The sequence below is a fragment of the Phaseolus vulgaris genome, chromosome 11 (assembly GCF_000499845.2).
Source record: "Phaseolus vulgaris cultivar G19833 chromosome 11, P. vulgaris v2.0, whole genome shotgun sequence".
NCBI lineage: Eukaryota > Viridiplantae > Streptophyta > Magnoliopsida > Fabales > Fabaceae > Phaseolus > Phaseolus vulgaris.
Genome location: NC_023749.2, coordinates 757,342 through 778,039, shown reverse-complemented (window position 1 = coordinate 778,039; position 20,698 = coordinate 757,342). Strand labels below are relative to the sequence as shown.

The window sequence follows — 20,698 nt, the reverse complement described above, 5'->3', positions numbered from 1 at the left end:
TTGACACATTTTTTTTATATTTAATAAATATTATACTTGAGTTAACAGATATTATACTCGAGTTAACAGGTTAACTTAACTTTTACCAAGACATCTTCAAACACAACCAGAGAGGTCGAGCAGTGCTAGTTGTACTATCACATTGGTGGATTTTAAATTTCCCAGTGCCTCACTGTTGATAGCATTACATTTATTGAGGCTCCAAGATCCAACAAAACATTTACAATGGTTAAATCTCCAATAATGCATGATATAATAAAAGTACATTATACACATGGAACAAAGAAAATCACAAAATTAAACACTAGAATTAGGGAAAGTAATTATTATTTTTTTGAATATTATAAGAGGAACGTAATAGTTATATATCTTACTAAAATCACATAAAAAAATATATTAAAATTCAACTCAGAAACAACTTATTAAAATTATAATTGATCATCATGCAACTAATTTAGGATAGATAAAATAGAATAAACAATTTTAATAAACGATAAAAAGATTAAAAAAAAGACATCAAGAGAATAATCTATTTCTTTATTTTTTAGGAGAATGGATCTTGAGTTTCTTTGTGAAAATCTCTCTCATCGAAGCGAGGTGATTTTAAGTATCTGTACGATTCAATTTTCTGTTCAAACTAATTTAACCATTCTTCAATTTTGTTCGGATTTTGGGGTTTTGAATGCAGATTGCGTCGTCTTCAAAATTATAACTGCTGAACCTCAAAGATCAGCATGACGCTTCAAGACAACCGCTCAAGCAGCAACCATTCTGGAAAACTATTCAGATCCACTGACAGTTTCCGGCGGTTCATACGCGGCGGCACCACCACCGCCACAGCCGGCGGATCCCGATCATTCCCTGAACCTCCGCCGCGAATTTATCACCACTTGCTTCCGGTCACCACCATGCCTAGTAACACCACCGTGCCTAGTAACTGCGAAGGGTTAACAAATCACCGTTATTTCGTGAGAAACGTGGCTGCTGCAGTGTTGCTTAAAAGCGTGTCAGTGCCATTTGATTCTCTCTGTTCACATCCTCCTTCAGATCCATTTTCAGAATCTATGCCTATGTCCCAAGCTCAGATAAATGAAATCTATCGCAACAATGAAAATGGAAAAGATTGGTATTTGTTATAAAATATCACAAAGGACAGGTTGTCAGTGGTTGAGGTTTTGCACAAAACCCATTTATTCCCTTAGAATCAATAATTTTGGTTTGGAGTACTTTCCCAGTGAGTTACTACACAAGGTCTCAAGAATTTCAAAATTGTGTATTTCTGATTGTTATTCTCTCAAATCTTTCACTAGTAATAATCGCTACCCAAACTCCTTAGAATACCTTAGTATTGTTAATGGTTACTCTTTCGTGTTTCCTCCTTCACAGAAATTTACAGTCCTACGTCACTTAATCATAAACAAGTGTACTCCTCTCACCACCCTCCCTATGGACTTGTTTCCTAACCTTGTAATGCTCCGTCTCAGTAACTGTCCCAATCTGATTTCTCTTTCGGTTTCAGTGCCTGAAGCGTCTCCCATATGTCTTCCTGCTATCAAGTCGTTGGAAATTGAGGAGTGCCCTAATCTAAAATCAGTTCTCCACAAAGGATTAACCATTCCGAATCTTCAATCACTGAGTCTTAAAAGTTGCAGCAATCTCACTGAAGTGCCAAACTCTTACCCACATCTTTATTTCTTGGGATTACTAAAATGTCCAAAGCTTGACCTTTTCTCATATGTCAATTTGCCTTCCAAACTTGATGCAATTGAAATTGATCCATGTGAAACGTGTATTCCCCAGGAGTTGGAATTGTACTCTCTGTATATGAAAGGTGGATGCACAGGTCTAGAGATACTTCCACTGCCCACTAAAATTGAGTTTCTGGCTGCAAAATTCATGTTATGTTCGAGTCTGGAGAATGAGCTTAAGCACCTCACTGCAACACTTACAACAATTCAAATTTACTCATGTCCCGAACTTCACTCCTTGGGCGATGACCTTAGCCAACTCGAGAAACTTGAAACAATTAGGATTCATTCATGTCCTAAACTCCACTCCTTGCCGCTTCTACCTTCTTCCTTAACTTTTCTTCGCATTGAGGCATGTCCTATACTGGCAAAAAAACTCTTGGAAGAAGAACGCACATCTTCGTCGCTCAAGATAGATATATATTCTTAACCACACTGAAATGATATCATTTGGTAGGTAAACTTGAAATAGATATTGTCATATTTACCTTATTTCTGTCATTATACTATGAAAAATGATACAATGACAACTTTGTTCTAGTATACAACTCTCTTTCTTTACCTAAAATTTTAACTTTTGTATGAAATGACAAAAATATCTTTTTTTATATCATAAATGAAGAGTTGTATAGTGGAGTAAATTGTCCATATATCATTACTCTTATACTATTGCCTTTCACTTTTTATATAATCCACATACTTCTTATATAATAAAATGTTCTGTCTTTTTTATCTATAAATATATCTTTATAACTCGTTAAGTTCTTTGAAATTTCTAAAGAAAGTGCCAAGTAGCTATCATGCGAATTTAGGTTGGTGTAATGTTAAATTTGTGGAATAATAAATATGAACACAATTAAAATTATAACTTTTAGTATCAAAATTGTATTGAAAAAGAAAATCAATTATATAAACAGTCAACATGTAAAAAAAAAAATGCTACGGTTTAGTTTGGATTAAGAAGTGAATTTCAGGAAGATATGTAACACATTGATGTTATTGATGTTTTGTTTAGATTAGGATGTTATTGATGTTTTGTTTAGATTAGGATGTTATTTATGTTATTGATGTTTTGTTTAGATTAGGAAGTTTATTGATGTTTTGTTTAGATTAGGAAGTGAATTTAAAAGGGTAAAAAAATATTAATTAAGTGATTTTAATTGTTTATAAAATATTGTTTCTGCTTAAAAAAATATAAATTGTTCAAATATGAAAAAATTTCAAAAAAATATTTATTTCAATTTTTAATTGCGTAATTGTAAAAGATATATGTGGAAATTAAAAAATACAATAAATTTTAATTTTGTACTCACGTGGACTACTTTTGAAGAAAAAATCCATAATTATATTATATGTAGGTAATATGTATTCACATGTAGACTCTACTATATTATAGGAATGGGGGCATTTAAACATATAGAAATAATTAGGGATGAAAGTTGTCGTAAATCAATTAAGCTAAGATAAATTTTACTATTTTACTCAGCAACAATTAACCTCAGATAAATTTCACCATTTTACTCAACAAGAGGACCAACTTAATTGTAATAGATTGTCGTATCTACATAAATTATTTGCTAACTTAAAATACTATTAATATTTTTTATAACTATAAATAAGATTAATTATTGAAAAACTAATTGGCAACAAAGTGTGTAGAACAAGAGGTTTAAATTATGAAGAGAAAGCATAAAAGTTACACAATTTGTGAAGAAGAAAAATCACATAAATTTATAATTAATTCATCTATATTTCTAACATTTACTTTTCTTCAAATTTGTAATATTCTGAAAAAAAAAAGTGTTAATACAAAAATTATGTTGCCTTTAATCTAACAAGATCTAAAAGGTTTAATTAATAATTCGAAGAAAAAATCCATAATTATAATATATGTATTCACTCTATTATATTATAGGAACATGAAGAAATAATTAGTGATGAAAATTTAACAAAAGATTTGTGATTTATCCATTATTTTCGGTTTAGGAACATCATCGTGCAGTGTCTACATATGTCTGATACTGGGAAGAGAGTTCCTGCATTGTCTCCTGAAAACGAGCCATGAATCACGACCACTCGCTTCTACCAAAAAAAAACATTGGGAAAAAATTGGCGACAAATGATGAAAATGAACAAAAGAAGAATGAGAAGGAAAAATCGCGTGCTCCAACATGAGAAAGAACCTGCTACGTAACGGTAAGCAAAAGAAAAGGAAAAAGATAATAAGAAGAACATAATAATAATTAACATAAGCTTGGATCAACTATGGCAATAGCGATAACCCAATGCTCAGAAAAGCTAGGGTACCTCATTCTTCAGTTAGGCAAAAATTTCCTGGTGTATATGGCCATGGTGATTGCATGCAACGGTTTACATTTCCTTCTAAAGCCCTATTCACAACCTCGTATTACTTCCGACGTAGTTGTAAGATAGCTTCTTGTGCTTCCTCACAACCACATCTAATATATTGACACCCTGCTCCACTATACAACCTCTAATTGATCATATAAACAAAAGGTATTTTTGTCGTTTCTTACAAAAAGGGTTGTATACTGGAACAAGGTCGTCACAACAACATCGACACCCTGCTCCACTATACAACCTTTAATTGATGATATTTTTGTCGTTTCTTACAAAAGGGTTGTATACAGGAACAAGGTTGTCACAACAACATCTAATATATTGACACCCTGTTCCACTATACAACCTCTAATTGATGATATTTTTGTCTTACAAAAGGGTTGTATACTGGAACAAGGTTGTCAATGTATCGTTTTTCGTAGAAAAAACGAAAAGTTGTTTCTGATAGTGTGTTTGTGATGAATTGCAGGTAGGGATAGTGATGGGGAACATTCCATTTTTACGAAAACTGTACGAAGAATTCAACAAGACATTTGGATTCATCATTGATTTTGGGATGATGTGTTACATGTTTGCTTTGGGTATAGAGTTGGATCCTTACACGCTCTTCAAAAGGCCCAACAAGGAGGCCCAAGTTGCTTATTGGGCCATTTTCAGCACCATGGCGATATCTCTTTCACTCACTCCGTTTCTACGTTTCTTCACGCACTACAACGGATTGGCGTTTGCTATGTCCCTCTCTGCGCTTCTCTCAAGTTCGGCTTCTCCGGTTCTGACCCGCGTGATAACGAGCCTGAAGATAGGGAAATCGGACATCGGAAAGCTTGTGATCGCTGCGGGAATGCACTCCGATTTGATCTGCTTGGTGATTCTCTCGCTCTGCTACATTTTCATGCCGAACGATATATACTGCATCGCGCACCAGAGTTTGAGGACGGTGAAGAGCACCATAATGATGTGCGTTGCGGTGGTGGTGCAGACGGTGTTCACGGCGGCGGTGTCGCCGATTTTCATGGAATGGGTGAACAACGAGAATCCTGAAGGGAAACCCATGAAAGGTTCTCATCTGGTGCTGTCAGTTGCATTCATGGCGATGATTTGTTTCCCATCAACGATGTACGACTATAGTCCGGTTCTGAGTGCGTTCATGACAGGGATTTGTCTTCCGAGAGAGGGAAGAGTTTCGAAATGGATTATCAGCAAAATCAACTATCTGTTGACGACGATCTTCTTCCCGATCTTCTTCTTGTGGGTGGGGTATTGTGCTGATATCACGAAGCTGAAACCTCTAGACCCTGTAACTTGGATAAGGCTTATTGTGCCGGTTTTCATAGTGGTGTCAGGGAAAGTTATTGGGACGCTTATTTCTGGGGCTATGCTTGACTTTCACTGGCAGGAGTCTGTTTTGATCGGATTGCTCCTCGTCACCAAGGGCCATTTTCAAATCTACATGGCAATGAAAGCGGCAAGTATTTTCCTCATTGCCTATTACTTGCATATTGCATTGCATGATCCATGCATGCCATAACAATGATATAATGACACTATGCTATATTATCCAACCTCTAATTGATGATATAAAAAAGAGTATTTTTGTTGTTTCATATAAATTTTGAAATTTTACGCAAAGAAACAACTTTGTATACTGAAACAAGGTTGTCAATGTATCATTTTTCTTTCGTGATATATTGAGAACTTGTACTGGTCTCCAGTCTCATTCTTTTGTGTGAAATGACGAGAATACCATTTTTTAATAACATGAATTATAGGTTGTATATGAGGTTGTCGATGTATCATTTTTCTTTCGTGATATATTGACATCTTGTACTAGTCTACAGTCTCATTCTTTTGTGTGTGAAATGACGAAAATATCATTTCTTCATATCATGAATTATAGGTTGTATACGGGTTGTCAATGTATCATTTTTTTTTCGTTATATATTGACAACTTGTACGGGTCTCAGTCTCATTCTTTTGTGAGTGAAATGACAAAAATACCATTTCTTCATATCATGAATTATAGGTTGTATACGAAGTTGTCAATGTATCATTTTTCTTTCGTGATATATTGATAACGTACTAGTCTACAGTTTCATTTTTTTTTTTGTGAAATAACGAGAATACCATTTCTTCATATTATGAATTAAAGATTTTTTTTTTGTGTGAAATGACGAGAATACCATTTCTTCATATCATGAATTATAGGTTGTTTTTTTTTTTTTGAAATGATGAGAATACCATTTCTTCATATCATGAATTATAGGGTTTTTATTTTGTGAAATGACGAGAATATTATTTCTTTATAATTATAGGTTATCATGAATTATAGGTTATAGACGAGGTTGTGAATGGATTATTATTGGTTTCAATGTATTATTATTGTTAGGAAAAGACGTTTTCTTTTCTTATTATTGGTTTCAATGTATTATTATTGGTTAGGAAAAGGTGTTTTTTTTTCTTTTTTATTCGGAAAAAAATAAAATGACAACATAAACCATTCAACAAAGCTATGCATGACACTGGTTAAGATATCAAAAGTGAAACGTTTTTAACTGAAAAGTATGACAATGCAACTCCATCTGCATCCTTGATTTACAATGCAACTCCATTTTTTTCATAATTTTAACAGAAATCATGTTTAGCAATGAAGATCATCTCGTGACTTGATTATGATTCTCCTGTATTACCAGCTGAACTGTAACCACACCGATTCTTCCTCCACGGGCATTACGTCGGTGGTAACACTATTTTTCACAGTGGTGCATGCCCCAATAGTTGTGGGACATATCATCAAACGTGCCAGAAAAAGGGCACCTACTCACACCAACGCCCTCCAATTGCTGCAGCCATCAAGTGAGCTAAGAATATTCTTGTGCCTTCACGGACTCGAGAATGTTCCTGCTTCCATCAACTTCATGGAGATCTCAAGAGGGATATCAGACCCTGGCATTCAGATATATGTGGCAGAAATTATTGAATTAACTGAACATATAGCAGCAACAATGGAGAGTGGTGAAGGAGTACAAACTAGTACTATAAAAGACAAAGCCGTGATAGAGATGAGAGAGCAAATAACCAACTCGTTTCAAGCCTATGTAGATAACGATGGCGATGGTATCACTCTCAAAAGAACAATGGCACTGTCAACAATCCATAACATGGCACAGAACATCTGTGTTTTAGCAGAGGACTTGATGATTGCCCTCATTATACTTCCATTCCACAGGACCCAGCGTCAGGATGGAAAATTGGATGCTGGAAATCCTGGCTTCAGATATGTGAACCGAAAGGTAAGGGTAATGATACATCTTTTTATACAACTACATTACAACTTTCAATATTATTATTTTTACACAGAAAAATGATACATTGACAACCTTGCTACACTATACAACCTTACTTCTATGCCTAAAATTTCAATTTTGTATGAAATGACAAAAATATCATTTTTTTATATCATCAAATGGAGGTTGTATAGTGGATCAGATTGTCAATATATCTTTGTTCTTTTTCATATTTCATAAGAAAATGATACAGTGACAACCTTACTCCAGTATACAACCATGTTTCTTTGCCTAAAATTTTAAATTTTGTATGAAATGATAAAAATACATTTTTTTATATCATGAATTAGAAGTTGCATAGTGGAGCAGGTTATCAATATCTCATTGTTCTTTTTTAATATCATTTAATTACAAATTTACTTTTTATTATATATATTTATTTATAAACCATCACAAATAAAAACTCCAAAAATTGTCAAAAAATATCATTTTTCGAAAGGTAATGTCAGGGAAAATTAATACTTTGTTTATATTAGCTCAGAGAGCTTGTAGTTTGTGCACTAATAGACATTTTGTTAAACAGTTATTGAAGAATTCTCCTTGCTCGGTGGGAATTCTAGTGAACAGAGGTTTTGGATCCCTTGAGAAAATATCAAGGGCTGAGGCATCAGTTAAAGTAGCAGCAATATTCATTGGAGGAAAAGATGATAGAGAGGCACTTTGTTATGCTGGTCGTGTGGCATGGCATCAGGGAGTGAAAGTGACAGTGATAAGATTCCTGGTAGATACCAGTGCAGAATCTACAAGACTTGCGGCTTATAGGGTGAGCCTCCCAGAAAAGGAGGAGGAAATGGGACTAGACGATGAATGTTTTGCACAGTTCTATGAACAGCATATAGTTGGAGGACGCATTGCGTATTTGGAGAAGCATCTTGCAAATGCATCAGAGACTTTCTCTACTCTTAAATCATTTGAAGGGGAATACTCACTGGTCATTGTAGGAAGAGAAGGTGGAGCAAACTCCATATTGACAAAGGGTATGAATGATTGGCAACAATGTCCAGAACTGGGACCAATAGGGGATGTTCTTTCAGGACCAGACTTCTCAAAGTCAGTGTCTGTGTTGATAATTCAACAGCACAAAATTAGAGGAGAAATAGATGGCCTTGATGAGGACTTCACTGTCATGTAGTAGATGTGATGTAAATGGATAGGTAGTGTAGGAACAGATAAAACTGTATAGGAGAAACAGAAAATTGGTAGAAACCACTGTGAAAATTGTATAGATAAATGTACAATTTGATAGATTTAATCAGAATGTTACAATCAATAAAAATTGCATTCAGAACATGGGTACTAAGCATTCCACAAATTATAGGTAAATCCAAGAACATACTTGCTTCTAAAAATATGAATTCTTTAATAGACTTTACAACAAGAGGAAGACAACAAAAGAATATCTCAGAAAATAATTGCATACCAAGTCCGTTATGTATAAACATCATACAGAAATTTACTAATGATTTCTCACATAACTATCTATCTCCAACTCATTCCATCAAAGTGGTAAAGAAAATCAAAATTCACAATTCAGTCACAACCGGAAACTCCATCGCTATTTCTGTCACAGGTTAATGAGTCATTTTGCTATTCATTCGGTAGACAATTCGGAAGCAGCAGCTGAAATTTAGTGTAGCAAGCAAGCATTTTTTACACGAAGTGAGGCATTGCCAAACAGCTTGATGGTGGCAGCAGGAGTGTATTTTTTATTTGAGGTCATTTTGTGTGAAAATTTTCTTTATCATTTACATATTATATATATATATATATATATATATATATATATATATATATATATATATATATATCAGATTAATCATCACTATATAATCTTTACCAATATAAGTGATCAATCGTCACGGAAAGTCCTCAGCAGAATATATTTGGCACAGTAAATAATTCCGCACCAAGTCCATTGTATATATCATCCATACAGCTATTTACTACCAATTTTTGACATAACTAGCATAAAGTAACTGTTTACAAATATTAAAATTTCTTCGACATAACCATATATAACAAATCTCCCAAAATGCTCAAAACAGCCCATTTAAATTCCATTTAGCATAAGTGATTCACTATTTCAAAAATATCTGCTAGGGCATGTAACGTGACACCCTCCGATCAATAGTCCCTTGAAAACTTCAACATCTCTGCCTGAAATAATTTTTTTGAACATGTTACTACCGGCCCAAGAAAAAAGCAAATAAGAATACTGAATACAATCCATTTATACTACTACAATCATTTTTAAGAAGTACTGTTGCTCACTAAAACTATATCCAATATTCCACGGTCTAGAATGATATAAATGATGTTTGAAGTAAGCTATTAGGTCACCCCATAAAGCTAATTGGTAATTATCTGACATTGAAGAGGTTTGCATTCCCAGATTAAGCAAAATCTATGTCTGAGTCCCACATGTGGCATAGATGTCCTTAATTAGATATACATATTTCTAAACCCTAAACCTAAGTCAGTCTCCAATTTATCGATAGGTCCAAAGTAAGCATTGGAGACACCAAAGAGACAGATGATCCAAGTTTAACTTCAAAAATCTACAAATACTTTCTAGGTTAGATAAGAAAATTGAAGTGAGACCCATGTAAAACAATGGTGTGGTCGCAATGGCCGAGTCTGTTGAACAGTTAAAAGAGTTCCTGAGTAAAAGGTCATAGAATTTGGATATAATGCACAGTAAGAAGAACAAAAATTACCTCAAAGGCATTCTTCAGATGATCAAGTTCCCTGTCCAGATCATTAATAGACTGGTTATATGCCTGCATTGGCGAAGACTGGCTAGTAGTATGTATCTGCAACAAAAGCAACAAAACAAATAATGCTCAATAACTATCACTTCACATAAAAAAAATGGGAACTCCCCAGTTCTTGGAAAATAAGAAACTATAATACCTTCATATCAAAATATTAAAATAGAGCAAGATGGAGGCAACCAAATGGATCTAAAACCATGAACCAAAGCCACCTCCAAACAATAAACATGTTAGGTCGTAAACAATCTTTGTCCGACACTGCATACACAATCTGATTATTTTTAATTGCATGCTTATATTTTTAATTGCATGCTCTAATTAGATAAATTTTTATTTTTAACATTTTATCAAGTGTACAATAAGTCATGCTCCTTTTAAAATATAAATTCTCTCCAGCAACCCCAATTTTCATTTTAGTTCTCTGTACCATAGCAATGCTGTGAATTATGATCATTAAAAAATTTCGTGTCTCCATGTTCCAAGCCATACCAGAGTTCCACCATATTCACACCCAGTGTCATATATCTTCCTCTTAGGTTTATACTACATCAGTTCAGTTTATTTAGACGAGTTCTCTATTCAAATTCTAACATAACACAACAACACAGTGCATCCTCATTTCCAACTAAACTAGAATTTGCGTCTTCTTATTCTTTGCCCTTACACTACATCTGGTCCAAATAGCTTATAACTGAAATCTAACTTGCGAAACTTTCCAAAAGAAAGAATAAAATTGAAGCTAAACGATGACAAGAGAATTCGTTATCTCACCCTGATAATAATTTTGTACTGAAGAGGATGGGGAAGCTTGTATCCAGCAAATAACACGTTAGGGTCTCTGTGGAGTTGCCTGAACATCAATTCATCGTCAACAACAACAACAAAGAAAAGTTAGGGTTTCGCGGTGATTGAATTGAAATGAGGAGTGAAGGGAAAGCTGTTTATTACATGCGGAGGATGTTGCCAATGGTGTGTTCCTCTCGCTCGATGGTGAAGGAAGCGGCATTGATGATCTTGGTGTCCCTCTCGTAAGAGACCCTATGAAGAAAATTGAGTGAAGAAATGAGAATCAGAAAGTGTGAATGAAGGGAAGGAAGAGAAGGATTAGTTACTTTTTGGTGCCTTCAGGTACGACGAAACGTTCATAACGATCTGGGGCATTCATAGCTTCAGTTCTTCTTCTCTCTGTATGTTATGTCTCTTCTTCTTCTTTCCTTCTTCTACCACTCTTCAAATCAAATACCATCACTTCAAACGGGCCAGGCCCACCTCTACCATAAACATTAACCCAAAACTTCTCACTCCATTATTACGGGTATTTCTTCCTGCATCCGAACATTTCCTACATTTTATTTATGTTTTCAGAATAAGGATTCTGTAAGTAAAGTGTATTTTTAGAATAGGAAAACTGGAAGGGGAAAAAATATTTCAGAATATCCTTTTCATAACAATTTTTTTAATTTCCAGAATAAATTAATGTTTTAGAAAATATGTTCTGGAGATATTCCAAAAAGAATTTTTGGAAGTTATTTTTAAAAGGGTAAAATGATATTTTCCGAAAATAATGGGGTGCAAAGAGAAGCATCCCATTGTTATTCTAACCAAGGATTAATATTATTTATGTTGATACAAATATGCCCACACAAGAGTGGGTGAATTTTGTTCTCACTGTAGATAAAAACTCCATTATATAATAGACTTTGGATATTTATAATTGAGTTTCTATTTATATAACATATACTTAATAATTTGGATATTTAAGTTGAGTTCCTTTTTTACTTATGCTTTCCAATTGAATTATTACTGTTTAATTTTTTTTTAACTAGGTATGAAATTGTTATCTTTCTCACCATATTGCTTATGTCTCCATGGATTAAGAAATTACAAATAATATAAAGTAACAAGTATTTTTTATTGTTTTTATTTAAAATATGTTGACAATGTAATCAGGTCTGTGATTTCTATATCATCATTTACCATAACCAAGGGATTTTTACCTACATGTTAAATGGAATGATAGTCATTTACCATTTAACATTAATCTCAATATAAAAAATAGTTATCATTAGATATTAAAAATAAGTATTAAAAAACTAATTAAAGGATTGACTTCGCACAAAAAGAGCATGCGAAAGAGTGAAATTTAATGTTAACACATTATTAATTTACAAATTTGAATACTGTCCATCAATCAGAAATTGTCCAATTCTAATCATTAAAACAATTGCAATCTACAATATTCATTTCCATCTAAATTTTCGTTTTAATTTAGCATAAAAAATACTCTTACATGTGATGGGAAAAAATTGAAACTTAACACTACAAAATTGTAACTTCCTAGTAGTTATAATTTCCTTCACTACTTTATGCAAACGAGTAATAGTAATACTAAAAATGACAAAAACATATCTAATTTGTCAGGTTAGGGCAGCAGAAATATAAGCTGTACATTTCAACAAGGTTTTAACATAATAGCAGTGACACGCCACTTTGACAGTTAGTACAAAAGCACAAGACATTCAACACTATCCTAAATTTTCAGAATCGTCTTCACCTGTGCTTGATTATCGAGTTTTGTTCCTACCCAAGCACCTGTTTCTATTTGTTTTGAAGGAGAATCTTAGTGGATGCATGTGCAAATATGAAGGGCGAAAAGGTAGAAGTAAACTACCATCTACTTTAACAACATGACAACAGTTTCATCTTTCAAGACAAATATCTCAATTCATGAAGCCTTGAACTCACAAAAACAACTAGCAACACTAATCATACAGCTAACACCTTCGCCTTTACTTATCTATTCTACAGAAATGATGACCTATACACCATAGGTAGAATCTACTTTGAAATCAGATACATGTAGAAAAAGCAACAAAAATCTAACTCGCAATCGAGAGAACCTAAAGCCCAGAAAGAGGACTGATGTAAATGGTTAATTCTTAGAAAACCTAAGTTTGCTCCAATCGAGAATGCTTCACCCAAAAATCAGCGGCAATGTGAGCGGCGACGAATATAAATTCAGTAAGAGGCCTCAAAGATGAAAAATCTTCAAAGTCAATTAAGAAAAGTCTCCACAATAAATGATTACTAAGGGTGGTGGACAAGAGTAGTTCATGTCTTTGATCTCTTCTGCTTTTGAGGAACAAAACGGACCCCCTGTTTCCTGAGATCCAAGGTCTTCACTTTCCCATCGTCTAATGCAACATATAACTTTGAAGTGCCTTCAACTACGTCAGTAACCACTCCCTTGTGCCTGAACAAAAATGAGAAGGTCAAGAAGCATGAACTGAAATATATTGCTAAGGGGGGGAAAATACATATAAAAAAACTAATGTGTACGATGCATCATCCCACTTGTTTGCTATACAAAAAGGCATATAGAAGGCACTAACCAAGAATTGTCAGATGTCTGATGAACTTCAACTCTCTTTCCAATTGCATCATTTCCCAATTTCATCAAAATCCAGTTTGCATCCATGATCTCATCCATTGCACTGTCTTGATGTGATTGACTTACTCCTTCAGACTCAGTAAATGATGTTTTAAAAGGTGAAGGTCTCTTCCTTTTTGACCTCTGGCCCTTGATTGTTGTCTTCTCCTCCTCCCTATGAGGAGAATTTTGAGTTTCAATGCTGGGTTTCTTGAACTTAAATCTTAGTAAAGGTTTAGAATCTTTTGGCAAAGAATACGAGGGTGTCCGGTTATTGTTGTCATCTATCTCCTCATTTGCATCAGAGCTACCTTCTGATTGCTTCCCCAAATATGTCTTTTCACCTCTTGATGTGGCTTTCATTCCAACCTGACCAATCATTCCATCAATACTAGGTTTTATACGCCCATCAGACATATTGCCTTTACGGGCAGTCAGGTTGAATTCAGAAACATCTGGCTTAACTTTTCCCAGCTTAATCAAATTTCCTTCCCTTCCCGAAACCTTGAAAATTTTTGATTGTCCAGAATCAACTCTATTTCCTGAAGATCACATGAACATCGGGCAATTTTGTATTCAAGAGAACCCACGTCAACATAAGATAAATTAATGGAAGGCAATAAACAAAGTTTGTGGTGTGGGGGGAATACCTTTACCATCAATATGTCTAGCTGTGTCATCTTGTCTCTCCAACGCAATTTTTTCTCCCTTCTTGGATTGGCTTATATCTTCATTTCCTGAAAAAAAATATCAAGGGAAAAATCACACAAAAATGAAAGAGGAAAGAAACAGCACAAAAGAGAGCAATCAAACCATTCAGGAACACATGCATATATACACACAAAAAACAGATCGAAATCAAACAGTTACTGTATTGTTGTTACACATTAGCAATTATTTGACAGGAAGATTAAAAGTTTTCTCCCCAATAATGTCTAAAATGGGTCAATGATTTAACTTTGAGAAAGAATTGACTGAAAAATAAGCCATGTACCACTTTTACAAAATTAAACACGCAATTACTATTTCTCAAGTCATAAAGATGTATACCATTAACAGTCACCAGATCTTGATCTTTTTGGCAGCTTGACGTATCAGACCGTGGGGAACTGGCCACATTAATTTTCCGGGCTCCCAAATTTATAACCAACTTCTTCCCCTTCACATTCTGAGTTTTAACACTCTGTTTTCCACTTTCCTCCTCACTATCCAGAATATGTGCCTTGTTGCTTTTAATTCTAACAACTCTAGGTTTCTTCTCTTCATCACTGACCATCACCTCATCAACAAACTTATGCTTCAAAATTCCCGGTTGAATAATAGGGCAAGATGCTTCAGTTTGACTCAAGCTTCCAGTAGCAGGTGATGAGTAAACATCTAGACCATCATTTCTCTGGGATTGTATATCATCATTTTTATCATCGTCTAAGCTATGCAAAGATTTAACATCACTGTGTCCTTCAAAACTATTGTGTGTGTCAATTTTATTAGTCATAAATGACTCAGAGTCTTTTTTCTTAGCAGTTTTTTTGCTTGAAGATTTCTTCTTTGGTGAGTCATTGGCCAGATTCTTCAGGGAGAACTTAAAGGAACGGGTATATTCACTCTTTAATTTCAAAGGCCCACTATCCTCATCATCTGAAAATGGTGAAATGGAAAATATCTCGTCTTGAGTAGGCAAACCAGCTGCAGCCCTCAAGCTAGCAATCAAATCTCTCTCAGCAACATTCCTTCTCCTCCAAATCTCTTGTGCAGCATCTTCAGGATTCTTGACCTGAAGCATACAGATCCATACAAGGGGGATAAAGAGAGTAAAAGATCAAGGTTTACTTATCTCTCGTTTTTCCATGGGGGACCAAAAAAGAAGTAATTATATATCGAAGGCATATAGCACATACCTGATAACATTCCCCACGACATGTGGGACATTTATACTGCAAATTCCCATCCACTTGAAAATGGTGATATTTTTCATCACTGCAAAACATTTATTCCAAAACAAGAGTCTACTAATGTCATTGTCAAAAACAGGCATAGTCCAATGAAGTCGTGATTTATAGAGTAGGCCGTGACAAATCAACAAGAACACCATTCAAACAAAAATATTGATAAAAAACTAGAAACAGAAATATTCATAGAAACTAATCTGTAAAAGTGTAACAAAGTATGTAACTCATAGATACAGTGCAACTTACTTTAGTGAAGTGTTAATTTCAATTTAAGTGTGTATTGCACAACAAGTAAACCATACAATACCTTCCATTCCAGATATACAGTTGCATGATTAAAGCCCAAATACTAATCAACCAGGCATTATTACTACAGCGGGCATTAACTAAAATGTAATCAATGTCTACACTACAGCATAATAAAACAGCAGAATGTTCCTCAACACGTATTCCAAAATTGCACATAAAAACAGTCCATATGATACATAAAAGATTAAAAGCATTCCAACTTCACAAATATGAGGGGTAAACTAACCTGATATTATCACACTGACAATGTACCCAGAGCTGGCAAGTATCACAACAAACCATTGGTGTTGATTCTGAATCTCTGTAAACCTACAAAATAAATCAAAAACATACAGTGAGCATTAAGAACTCCTGTTCGGCCCTCATTCTTTACTTTTTCAAAATATGACCTAGTATTCAGGGTGGGTGAAAAAAGAGATAAGGAAGAGAGGCCAAGATGAAATTCACTTATATACAAGTAATTACGGCGTAATATTAGAGATGGACAAGAGACCTTGTACAAACCTATATCACACTTCAAGACAATAATAAAAAAACCCAACGTGCATGCACAGGTGAGTGCACAAGCTGTCTTTCAATTTGGTTCATGGTTCAAAATATCATAAATGAAATATGAAAGGCTGCAGATAAGTTCTGTGAAAAATTAATACACACACAAAATAGAAAGAAATTTCTTCGAAGATTGTTCTAGGATCTTCCCCCAATGATGCAGGGTTGTATTTTATTCTGCAAACCATTAAAGAAAGGAATATTAGCAGAGATGCTAACATGCTAACCTTCAAGCAAACAGGACAGTAGTTCCCTTTTGTAAATAATCTTCCACATGCATCGCAGTTTGTGTATGCCATAAACCACCTATACATTTTTTAGGAAACAAAGAAAGAATGGTAAGTCCATCCCTGAATTAAAATATGAATCTGCAAGGAAAGGGAGGAATCAACTGCTATGGAGCCGTGTAAAACATAAAGACAAAGAAAACTTTAAACTACTTTGAGTATCCTATTAGGCTTGCACATGTCTGACATTAAAAAAAGAAAATACAGTCACATACTTCAAAAGTGAGGAAGATAAAGTGTTTAAATTCATGAGTTAAATATTAAACAAAGCACCACTTATCATTTCTGTAACTCTTAGAGAAAAAGGCAACTGTTGATGATATACAGTTAACATAAAATAAAGGAGGGTAATACTTGGAAGAAGAAAACGTCAATTTTTTCCTTTGTTTCAACCAGGAAGATGGACTTTGACTAAAAAACTAACTTATCTTTCATCTTACAAATTCCTATAAGCATCAATAGAGTCATAACAGAAGGGTATATCACAATAAATCCTCAAAACAGTAAGAATCAAAGCAAAAGCTAAACTATTCAGAATTCATACCTCACACTTAGTCCATTTCCAGGGACATTCGATCCACAACTGTGACACCTTGCATGTTTTGTGCACAAATAGGGCCCATTACAAACACTCTGCATTATGTACAATAAAGAATAAAATACCAAGTATAAAATCAATATTAAGTTTGCTATTAAGTGTTACAGACTCTACCTTATGAGGAGGTTGCAGACAGTAACAGTGGTAAGCACCATCGCACCTTTTGCAAAACATGAACTTACTAGGATCACCGGTCCTTCTGCAAGCCTGGATGAATGAAATTAAGCGTTAGACTAGTTAAATATCATCTGGTATATGGAACTTTTCTATAAAGACATTCAATTTTGATAGGAACTTAAGTATTATAGGTTGCCTAAGTCCCACAGCAAGTAGTATGGGATACTCAGGTGTAGTAGTAGTTAAGAGTATGGTTTTTCCCCCTTAATAGATAGCTTTTGAGGGTGGGTTCCCCTGGGCTTGGATACTTATCAAATTCATCAGTGTCAATGGAACATCAAGGTGAAGCACATGAGAAGCCAGCTATTCTAAACACTTCACATGAAAATAATAACTGAATTTCAGGGATATTTAGACGGTGTGGTGTAGAAGGGTTGTAACCCTCTGAAGACATTAAAATCAACCAGTATATACACAAAGCAGGTTATTATTAGGGTCACAGTGAACTGCTAAAATACATGCCTCAGTCGTATGACCACATAATGCCATAATCTCCAAACTTAACAATTTCAAGATAAAACATATACACATGAAACTAAATGACAGCAGACATCCCAATGGCAATGATTGGACCTGGTATAAAATAAGACTTTGTTGTAATTAACAAAAGAGAAGTTATACACATAGAAACCTTTCCATTCTATACTGATAAAGAAAATGTCCTATTTCATTCAATTGCCAAAAAATAAATATCAAATTTCAAGTCAAGCTACAATAACAAAAGTATATGATATGCAAACCACATAATCAAGGAAATAACATTAACTACCACTGGTGTTAGAGCACTGCTGCTTCCATTCTAGGGAGGGCGATACAAACATACTTTGCAAAATAGATAGCTAGAGGAGAGTATGATCAATTACAAAGCCAGAAACCATTTTCACAACTAACATGAGCCTTCCAACAAACAATACATGAAAAGTACAAGCCCATTAGCATCACACACCACTCCTTACCTCACAAATTCGGCAAAGAGGACAGGTCCATGAGCTCCAATGAAATAAATCTGCCATAAAGGAACGCATAACGTGAGAATATACAGCAGTTAGACCACACCGACATACACATGAGCAAAATACAACTTCTCACCTCTATTTCGACCCCAACTTCTCAAGCAGTTCCTGTGGTACTTTTTACTACAACTTTTGCAGGACAGCATCTTCTGAGCTTTCTCACTTCCTTCATTTTCTCCGCACTTGCAAATTCGACAATAGCTCCTATTGGCTTGCCCCTGCTCCTCTCCGGTAACATTTCCTGGAGTATTCTGCTAAATCAAGCATCACATTATTAAGACCCAGCACACAAAAAAAACACCACAATTAAAATCACTTCTACACCTACACATACAGAAAAACAACAACAGTACTCAATGTTCAACACAACGCAGATGCCAAAACCACAATAATCCCTACAGTGACAATGATGCATTCAACATCAAAATTCAAACAGGCAGTGACCTAAAATCAGCATTTAACACGAAGCAACGAAATTAAATTCCATAAAACAGCAAACACTCCTAGTCAAAAAATTGAACAGAAGGCTCACCACAACGTCGCCAGACTCAAAGCGGCGAGCGTACTCCTCGGCGGCGATCATGGCGGCGGCGCCCTTGCGCTGCAGCGCGATGCGCTTGGCCTTCATGGAGGCGGACTCATCGAGCGCGTCGGCGTTGAGAGGAAGACCGTCCGGCGGCGGCGGAGGCGGCGGCAGAACCTTGGGGACAGAAACCTGAACGGTGACATCGTCCCTGCATGTGTCGGCGAGGAAGTCGCGGAGCGCGGCGACGTCGTGCGCGAAGCCATTGGCAGCGGAACCGTCGTCCGGTGCGTGAAGCGCCCGCGGAAACCCTAGCGCGCAGAAACAGATTCGGCGACTGCAGAAAACGCACAGCGCAACAGAAAGAAAACGAAACGGCAAGAGTGTGAAGCGAAAGTGTATATATATAATAGAGTCCGGTTATTGTAATCGAAAAGGAGGAGAAGAGAAGAGGGGAAAAAAATAAAGAAAGGAATGGAGAAAGATAGCTTAGCGTTAGCATAGCATAGAGCATTACCATGTAATTGGACAAGCTACGTGAAATGCCATTTTGTGTTGTGCTGTTGTAGATTTAGATTTCAATTTTCGTGTTTAGGGGATCGCTCCCCCTCCTAAAATTACTTCTCCTTTTTTTATAAATAAATATATATTGGAGAATTGCAATTTTAAATGAAAATATAAAATAAATAAATAAAAAAAGGGGTAGGATTTGAGAAGCGAGTGCTGTAACTAGGCGTCGCTGAGACGAGGAAGGAGGAATCGAAGGAGAGAGGAAATCAATTCAATTCGATTCAATTGCGATGCGCCGATCTGGGCCTCGGCTAAGCCTTTAAATAGTCTAGGCCCAGGCCCATTATCCTTCCGATTTTTCCAACACGCTTTTTTGTTTGACTAATTTTTTAATACTTGATTTTTCCAACACAGTTTTTTTTTTTTCTAACACTTATGACATAAAAAATTTAAACTAAAATTTTTTTTTAACTAAAATCAAAAAAAACTTATTTACTCTGACTTTTAAAGACCTTAATAGAGAGTAGCACATGTATGCACGTATTTCATATATAAAATATGCAATCCCATTTTATGCAATATAAAATATTCTATTTTAAAGGAAATCAAATATTTCAAGATGAAAATAGGTTAGTTAATTAAAGTTATGTATTTAATAATTATAGTATGTAAAGTTTATATTATTGCTTTCAAGTTCAATAAATAAATATGTATAATTTGGGTCTTGTATTGAAATATTTTTGTTTGTTGTAATAATTTTTTAGTAAAGAAAATTAATTAGTTGATATTTTTATTTTATAAAATAAATTATATAATTTTTTTATTAAAGTTGTACCACATGAATAGTGATCCTTTCAGTTATAAACAGTTAAATTGTTTAAAGTTCATTTAATACTCTAACCGACAAGTTTAAAAAATAAGTAGAGATAAAACCATACATAGTGTCAGAACATTAATTACGAAAAAACGTATTAGTACAGCTCCAAAAGCACATAAGCTAACTTACTCCTATAAATAGGTTGATCAACGTCACAACCATCAATGACTGATTAAACGTATGTGCCTTTTGTAGATACTTCATCTATATTCGAGATCGGCATTGACAACCAGACAAAATATAAGACAA

General features: G+C 34.8%; 3 protein-coding genes and 1 long non-coding RNA gene across 5 annotated transcripts; 2 read left to right on the top strand and 2 right to left on the bottom strand.

The window, feature by feature from the left end:
• Nucleotides 1-531: 531 nt before the first annotated feature.
• Nucleotides 532-2,488, top strand: LOC137825315 (uncharacterized). Its single transcript, XR_011083301.1, has 2 exons — nucleotides 532-597; nucleotides 689-2,488. It is a non-coding gene; the product is annotated as an uncharacterized lncRNA (long non-coding RNA).
• Nucleotides 2,489-3,882: 1,394 nt separating this feature from the next.
• Nucleotides 3,883-8,742, top strand: LOC137825307 (cation/H(+) antiporter 28). Its single transcript, XM_068630982.1, has 4 exons — nucleotides 3,883-4,172; nucleotides 4,579-5,574; nucleotides 6,800-7,399; nucleotides 7,977-8,742. Exons 1-4 carry the CDS (start codon nucleotides 4,014-4,016, stop codon nucleotides 8,583-8,585), a joined length of 2,364 nt encoding a protein of 787 aa, XP_068487083.1. The 5' UTR covers nucleotides 3,883-4,013; the 3' UTR covers nucleotides 8,586-8,742.
• A 567-nt stretch (nucleotides 8,743-9,309) lies between these two features.
• LOC137825302 (DNA-directed RNA polymerases II, IV and V subunit 11) lies at nucleotides 9,310-11,553 on the bottom strand. The gene is made up of 5 exons (XM_068630978.1): nucleotides 11,340-11,553; nucleotides 11,176-11,265; nucleotides 10,999-11,077; nucleotides 10,171-10,266; nucleotides 9,310-9,610 (listed from the first exon to the last, which is right to left on the bottom strand). The coding sequence occupies exons 1-5, from the start codon at nucleotides 11,390-11,392 to the stop codon at nucleotides 9,578-9,580; spliced, it is 351 nt and encodes a 116-aa protein (XP_068487079.1). The 5' UTR covers nucleotides 11,393-11,553; the 3' UTR covers nucleotides 9,310-9,577.
• A 1,316-nt stretch (nucleotides 11,554-12,869) lies between these two features.
• Nucleotides 12,870-19,866, bottom strand: LOC137825294 (uncharacterized). Of its 2 annotated transcripts, none has more exons than XM_068630972.1 (13): nucleotides 19,580-19,866; nucleotides 19,072-19,399; nucleotides 18,616-18,793; nucleotides 18,483-18,532; nucleotides 17,464-17,556; nucleotides 17,296-17,384; nucleotides 16,692-16,770; nucleotides 16,142-16,224; nucleotides 15,556-15,634; nucleotides 14,708-15,431; nucleotides 14,308-14,394; nucleotides 13,620-14,199; nucleotides 12,870-13,480 (listed from the first exon to the last, which is right to left on the bottom strand). In XM_068630972.1, exons 1-13 carry the CDS (start codon nucleotides 19,609-19,611, stop codon nucleotides 13,339-13,341), a joined length of 2,544 nt encoding a protein of 847 aa, XP_068487073.1. In that variant the 5' UTR covers nucleotides 19,612-19,866; the 3' UTR covers nucleotides 12,870-13,338. The 2 variants fall into 2 exon arrangements, with proteins under 2 accessions (XP_068487073.1, XP_068487076.1); XM_068630975.1 differs by having other exon boundaries at nucleotides 18,616-18,790.
• Between the last annotated feature and the right edge of the window lie 832 nt (nucleotides 19,867-20,698).

Bases quoted from the DNA above. Each gene is read 5' to 3' on its own strand.
- LOC137825294 (XM_068630972.1), bottom strand. From the start codon at position 19,611: ATGGCATTTCACGTAGCTTGTCCAATTACATG. The intron at 19,400-19,579 runs GTAATGCTCTAT...CGTTTTCTGCAG, and splicing joins GTAGCTTGTCCAATTACATG to TCGCCGAATCTGTTTCTGCG. The intron at 14,395-14,707 runs GTATACATCTTT...ATTTTTTTTCAG, and splicing joins AGATCTGGTGACTGTTAATG to GAAATGAAGATATAAGCCAA.
- LOC137825302 (XM_068630978.1), bottom strand. From the start codon at position 11,392: ATGAATGCCCCAGATCGTTATGAACGTTTCGTCGTACCTGAAGGCACC. The intron at 10,267-10,998 runs GTGAGATAACGA...CTTTTGTTGCAG, and splicing joins AGTACAAAATTATTATCAGG to ATACATACTACTAGCCAGTC. The intron at 9,611-10,170 runs GTAATTTTTGTT...AAATTATTTCAG, and splicing joins ATCTGAAGAATGCCTTTGAG to GCAGAGATGTTGAAGTTTTC.
- LOC137825307 (XM_068630982.1), top strand. From the start codon at position 4,014: ATGGCAATAGCGATAACCCAATGCTCAGAAAAGCTAGGGTACCTCATT. The intron at 4,173-4,578 runs GTAAGATAGCTT...GATGAATTGCAG, and splicing joins GTATTACTTCCGACGTAGTT to GTAGGGATAGTGATGGGGAA. The intron at 7,400-7,976 runs GTAAGGGTAATG...TTTGTTAAACAG, and splicing joins TCAGATATGTGAACCGAAAG to TTATTGAAGAATTCTCCTTG.